General features: G+C 39.9%; 1 protein-coding gene across 1 annotated transcript; it reads right to left on the reverse strand.

The window, feature by feature from the left end:
- Positions 1-5712: 5712 nt before the first annotated feature.
- prmt6 (protein arginine methyltransferase 6) lies at positions 5713-7090 on the reverse strand. The gene has a single exon (XM_084938940.1). It carries the CDS (start codon positions 7033-7035, stop codon positions 5980-5982), a length of 1056 nt encoding a protein of 351 aa, XP_084795066.1. The 5' UTR covers positions 7036-7090; the 3' UTR covers positions 5713-5979.
- Positions 7091-7453: the final 363 nt, after the last annotated feature.

The raw sequence follows: 7453 nt of genomic DNA on the forward strand, positions 1-7453 counted from the left end.
CTACAGCTGGATGCTTTTCTGATAGGCAGTCGCTTTCTCTGCTGAGATTTGCAGCTCAGGGGCAGAATAAATACTGTTTCTCATTTAAATAAGTGTATGGTTTTATTACTGTTGAGGAAAAAATATGTGGACGTGGAACAGCACAGTTATTTTGGGGTTTAGCAGTAGGCACATGGGTCAGTTCCTGTTGCTAATGATAATGATGACAAATGGTCTGGCCTGCTGGGCCCCAGAGAAATGAAGTCCACCACTCTGAGGGCTCTTGCACCAAATTAGCTTTTGTCAATACCATGCTCCCAATTTGTCCTCACAGGATATGCTGACAGAAATATTGGTTACAGTAACCGACTGTGGGAATTGAATCCTATTGGCTTATTCACGGTGTCATTAGCATATCAGGATGAATGAGCAGCTACAATAAGATATCGTGTGCCACCAGAATCCAGCTCTGAAATACACAGTCAGTGATTTTCCACTTTTTATAGGATTAAATGTAGGATCCACGCTGAACTATAAAGAGTGTTTTGATATGCATGTTAATCTGATCATTAAAAACATCAACAGGGAAAAAAATACTTTCTTCCAACACTGACAATTATCTCGAATCAAACCAGATTACTTTACGCAGATTTACATTTTTCTATTTAAGTTTAAAAATGCATAATTCATACTTGTTGATCTCTCAGAGTCGCAGTGAAATGTTGAATATGGAGGTGAGCTATTGCCTAGCTTAAGATCCATCACATTTCAAATAGTATTTTACAAAGTGTGAACTGGTTTTACAGATTTCCATTTCGGGTTCTGGTGAAAAGCCTTTTTTTATCAAAGTTATTCTGTACGGTTAGGTTAGGTTTCTTTCTTCAGCTGGATTGCTGTTAATACAGATGTCAAACAAAATATATTAATTTTCAGGGTAATGAGAGCATTGTAAACTGAGCTGAGTGGCTCAGATGTGAGGAACTGTACACTGTGTTCTTTCTACAGGCTGACAACTCAAGGACAAAGCCACCATATCACCATAATAACATGTAACATGAAAACCCCTTATATATAATGGGTTCATATATATATATATATATATATATATATATATATATATATATATATATATATATATGAATAGAGCCTACTATGCTCTCTTCTACCTCTATATATTTTAAACTTACAATCTAGCAGGGTAGTTTTGCATGATTCACTGTTCAAAAATTGTAATAATGCATCATGTGTTGGTACTTAGTGAAACCTTAGTTTATTGCCTCTCCCTTTAAGGTTACAGCTCCAAATAGGTCCATTTTTGTGCGATTGGCTGCCCCTCACAAACAGCTGGTCCAAGGGCCTGCTGAGCTCGTAACCACAACTCTGTACCTGAGGACCATCGTAAAAGATATCCTCTCTGTATGACATCAGAAAGAGGCAAAGATAGAAAAAAACAACAACTTTAGAACTTGAATTTTTAAAGCAGTCTGAAGCCTGAGATTTTGGCACTGTTAGACAGTAGAAAGGCATAATAGTTCCACTTATACAAGATGGTATACTGGATGAGTGCTCTGCATCATGAATTAATTCATGACATGTCCTCAACGGTAGTGGCTACTGGAGTCTATTAAAAAGTATTACTAGTTTGAAGGTGTTTAAATCATCAAATATTTCAAGAATTCCCTTTTTGATGATGCACTATATATGTTTTTAACTAATATCATACATTTGTTGCACTAATTACAGAGTATAAGTCTAATTGTATGTCCTTTCCCTGTCTCTTTCTACCCCCACCCCCAAACTATAGAGACATTTGAAAACTGTATATTCATTGTCTGTAGGAACACAGTTGGCTTTGAAATTAATACACTGAGGGTTTCTCTGCAAACTGTAGACACAGTCAGGAAAGATTAAATAAAGGACCATTTGCTGACAACAGTCAGAGTTTGTTAAAAGGCAGATTGAGGAAACACAATTTTCATCTAATTTTATGGAGAGATGAAATCAAAAATAGACTTGCAAATTTCAGTGTCGGCGGCATCATACCACGACACAGGACAGCTCTTTGGCATGAACTGGGAGAGTTTTGGCAACAGTGGAAAGAAGGAACTGAAGCTGCTGGAGAATGCCAAAAAGCTCAGACTGGGTGTTAGAACACGACCTGGGGCATAGAGGCCGGCCAAATCAGCTTTGGAAAAGCTACAAAACAAGAATGAGGATATCTTGCTTGAATCATACAGAAAGATTAGCCGTGATAAATTGTAGTTGATCACAGATGTTTTCTGTCCAACTTAAAGAGGCTCGAGCCAATCCAATTGCAGGGTTGGGAGAAAATCCCAAAATTTCTAATCTGTGTGCCAAACTATTAAATTTGGCTTCTAATAGAGCCAGTGAGTTAATCAAATATATATCTGGTCTTTTTTGAATCCATATGTAAAACGCTGTGAGCGTTCTTACAGTTTTGTATTGGGACATTTTGTTTAAAGCAGTACATTTTAATATTATGACCTCACTGTTTGAACTCTGCACAGTGATTCAACATGGTTTAAGTCTTTTAGATTAAAATAAAGACAGAATTTTTATACTGTGAAATTTTATTATTACAAGAAATAAATCTGCACTAGATTCCTGCATTTTCATTTGCTCATCTTTACAGTGAATAACTGTATCCTGCATTTTAGTAGTACTGATGATTTTGCTACAAAAGTAAACATTTTCATTTCAACACAAATAATTTTTAATACACAGTAATATAATGCTATACGCTAATAACATCACATTTAGCGTTAGATAAAATTAAATCTAAAGATGGCCTCATGTTGTGATTCCAGTTCAGCAAGTCCTACTCTGTCCTGTCTGCCTGTCTCACTCGCCAGACCTCCAGTGAACAATGAGTCTTGAAATCTGTTAGATTAAGCACATTGTCTATTGATTGGCTCTTAAATTGCTGTGCGATGCAACCCAAATAATCCCATTTCGAGTTTCAACACTTGTTTCTAATGGTTTCCAAATCATTTCAGGCAGGAATGGATCACAATTAGTTTAGCATTTAGCAGCCGAGAGTGGCCGTGCATGCAAGAGTGCGATTCTGGGCTTAACGGCGGCTGCCTGCACTGCATTTGACATTTCTATTCTCTGGACACCCTCCTTTGTTCTGCCTCAGGGCTTTTTTTTCAGCCACCTGTGGAAGTCAAGAAGAGAGTGAGCCTCTGTGGGTGTGCATTAGGACAGCTGCAAAAGAAGAATTAAATTTGTTTGGAAAGTGTATGGACACAAATGTAGTTTGTGCCGCAAAACGACTCACAAAGACCCACCCAGCTCGCTACCTGTGGTAGAACACAGCCCGTCACAGTGGAAACCCCATCTGACATTTGACTACAATGACCTGATGTGGTCATAACTAAGCCCGCATTTTCTGAAACCAATTTAAGTATAAAATATTACATTTTATACTTAAAATTCTATAAATTAATAGAATCAGATTAGGCTGAATTTTAATTTAAAGAGACCATACAAGATAACAAAGTGTACAAACTCGAGATAGTATCCATCCATCCATCTTCTTGAACAATTCTTTTAAAAATTGCACCACTGCCCATCGCATTTCACCATGTTTTGTTTCTGATACCAAACAACCCTTTTGTGACCCTTTTATAGCATTAATACAGGAGCCAGTAAAGCAAATGACTGATAAAAGAGCTTAACCAGGTTTGGCCCTGCTCCTATCCACAGTCATCTATTTACAACTACAGTATAAAAACTATTTCTTTGCCTGGTTCTGCTTGTAAAGTACATTTAGCAGTAAATACAAATATTAATTCTAATTCTGGATATCTATTTATTAAAGTGCCGTTGTACACGGCTTGTTTTTATAAAGTTCGTACATCTAACTGACCATAAGCTGTTACCTTAGTTACATTTCAAGCTGCTCATATCAGTAACTGGATATTTTAAATGTTTCTGCATCTGCTTCTCCTTTTGTAATACACACTAAGCAGTCGATTGGAGAAATGATTGAATGTCAGTAAGTTGTCAGACAGAAGATTGACATTTTTCCATTGTAATAAAACTGCATATAAGTTTGGCCCAAAAATGGGTTGCAAAGAAGAACTGCATGTAACAATATATACAAGATATTAAAATATAAATACAAAAGGACAGCAGGTATTTAGCTACAGCGATTCGGCCTTTTCACTTCTTTTTGAATTGATATACAATGGGATTGATTTGCAGACACTACAGCTCATGATTAATTTTACATACGCTCATTAGACAATGGGTAATATTTGTATTGATGATGCAGAAGCACATGAATGCCATATTTCAGGTGATAATAGGGCCTGAAAGAACAATCATCAGTGTCAGGAATCTGTATTTAACTGTTGCATCAGAGAGGCTGCATGCTCTAAGACTTACTCCACAAGCTTTGGCTTTAAGTCTTTACAAAAGGTTTAATCAACACATTGTCTTTGATTCAAAGCACCTACAGAAACAGCAGCTCGCCTTTCTAATAATGAGTAGGTGTCATTCCTGCTCCTCGGGCTGTGTCCACTGGTGTCTGGCATGGAGCAGTCTGCATTCATTTGGGAACTTCGGGATATGGATGCAACATGTCCCAGCATCTCCTGTAGAGTTCTGATCGGATGGGGATACGGGAGGTTTAAAAGTCAAGCCAATGCTTTGGGGTCTTTGTCGTGTCTCGCGAGCAGGTTTTTTTTCTCTTTAGCACAGCAGCGGGGCACTTTGTTCTGCTGAAGGGAGCTACCCCATTCTGGAGTGTCGTTGCTAAGAACTGCTGTTGTTCAGCAGTGTTAAGGTGAGTGGTGTGTGTCGTGATTGAATGCAATAAAGGTCTTGAAAAAGGACTGAGACCCACAAATTAAGAACAAATGAATCTTTTCTCTAAATCTGATTCTGGCCCACTAATCAAAGTTTTGCATTATACCTGAAAACAAGCACTGCAAACTCCGACATAAACAGATGACTTTTTTTTTTCTTCAGTCAATAAATGATGAGTTACTTTTTGAAACTCCTGCCTGGTAAAGTTTATAAACCTATCATTTCAAACTGTTCAAAAACAGGTATACCGACAAGATATCTTGTGCTTTTTTTTATGTAGAATGCTGAAGTAGAATTATAAGTTTTTATTAGGCTGGTGTTTTCTATCAACAGATGACAGTGCAGCCTAGTTTTAAACCAAAATAATGAGCCAATATGGTACTTCATTAAAAAGTAACTGAACAGCAGCCAAAGTCATGTAGGATGCAGCCTCCTGCCTGACTGCAGCTAGTCCAAGTCAATATATTGGTCTGATGCTCATTTGAATGCAGAATTTTGATGAGATTCCACACAATATAAACGGCCGAGTTTATCAGAATATCAGATGCCTGCAGCATGGTGTTGAATTTATTTAACATTTTATAAACCTGCCTCAGAGCGACTGATTACAAGCAGCTACAAATCCACCTCAAACTCTTCTTTTAGCCAGACTTTCTGAAGATTTCTTCCTAGTACACACTGATGTATCAAAACTTTTAAATCATCTTAAATATATTGATAAACAACTAATTTTGAAGGTGTTTTCTACTAAGACAAGAAAAACACGACATTTGAAGATGTGGGCATAAACAGGCTGTTTTCCTTTTGTATTTCAGGGGCTATTTAATGAAGGATTCAATCAATTAATGAATCGTAAAAGAACTAAACAAACACACAAAATTAAAACCAAACACTAAATAAAGAAAATGTGCTTTTAATTTTTAGACACGCACATGCACAAAAAGGTTAAATTCCTTGGCCAATCTTTATTCTTTGTCTTAATCTGCAGCTGTCCATTCATTTGCTGGGGAGGCCTCCTGTGATCTTATATTTTTGCCAATATATTATAAAGTGAAACCACTGCCTCATTTTCCCAGGAATTTTAAGATCCATGGATAACCATGACATAATAAGAGGACTCGGGCATACATGGTGAATGAAGTGCATTTTGGTGTTGATGGCACGCTATGGCTGAGCCTCGGAGCTCCAATCAGGGATGGAAAAAGTCTTGGACTGTCGCTTCTGCTCTCCTATAGAGTAGTCCACGTGGATACATATATGCCTGGCGTTTTCCTCTGAGGGATACATTCTAACCTCTCCAGTAATCGGTGTGTCCTGCACCACTTCCACCGGAGCGTCCAGGTACAGCACCGCTTGCTTCCAGTGTGTCTCTGGTTTGCACGGAGACGTGGAGAGAACGAGGGGAGCCGTGCTATCCGGGCACGGGAAAGTCACCGTGAAATAAACGCAGAATGCGTTCACTGCCGACGAGCCGAACGACTCGCACCTGAACTGGCCCTTCACGGACCGCAGCTCCTCCGGGGTGACCGAGTGCAGGTCGAGCTCGGCGAAGCGGGCCGGGTGGGAGAGAACATCCTCGCAGGTCACAGAGCTAACAGTGATGTCTGAGTTCATGATACATTTCCGGGCGAAGCCGGACATGCAGGACATGTCCACTCCGTACTGGTCCTTGACTGTGTACCAGAAGTGCAGGCGGTCCTCCACCACCGGGTCAATAACAGGTGTGATGTAGAGTTCGGCTTTGCTCGGCAGAATGATGCCGCCCGGCTTCAGCCACTTGTCGCGTGCATAGAGGACCGAGTTGAGCATGGACTCGTGCAGGAGGGCATAACCCATCCACTCGCTCACTATCACGTCCACGGTCTCCGGCAGGTCCACCGTCTCCACTGTTCCTCGAATGACTTCAATTCTGTCCTCCATGTTGTTGTGTTTGACTGTTATCTGGGCTTGCTCCGCTATTGAGCAGGCCTCCACGGCGTACACCTTTTTAGCTCCAGCCTGAGCACAGAAGATGCTCAAAACGCCGGTTCCTGCCCCGACGTCCAGAACAACTTTACCCCGAACTGACTCACTGTTCTTCAGTATCGCCGTCCGGTACGTGTTGGTTCGGACGTGGTCTGCTATCATTTCCTCGTGGATAGTCACATCGGAATAGCTGTCAAAATAAAGCCTATCCTGTCGGATTTCGTCCAGTTTTCTCTTTTTAACAACACGCGACATCTTCTCTGCCGTGTTGTGCTGTAGCCTAGCCGTGTTTTGTCTCGCTACTTCCGCCTTAAACAATCTGGGACTTGTAGTTTCGCATGGCACGTCACAATGAAGGGCTCAATCAAATCAGACTACAATTCCCACAAGCAAACCTCGGCCATGCTGTGTTGCCTTCGCTGTCAGGTGAAAGGTGGTACACGTGAGCTTCTAAAAACTAAAGTGTGGGAGAGAGAAACAGCGCCTTCTGCACTGTCATATCTGCACGCGTTAGTGATATTTCCATGGCACTGACTAGTATAATAATTATGAGGGTTATCAACATTTTACCCATGTGCAACATACAATTAACTGCTTCATTTTGACTTTATGATTTTTTTCTGGAGAAAATGTTAGTTTTTGTTTTTCCTTTCTTATAAAGGACAAGATAAAG

The sequence above is a fragment of the Perissodus microlepis genome, chromosome 9 (assembly GCF_051167445.1).
Source record: "Perissodus microlepis isolate ML-2025 ecotype Zambia chromosome 9, ASM5116744v1, whole genome shotgun sequence".
Taxonomy (NCBI): domain Eukaryota; kingdom Metazoa; phylum Chordata; class Actinopteri; order Cichliformes; family Cichlidae; genus Perissodus; species Perissodus microlepis.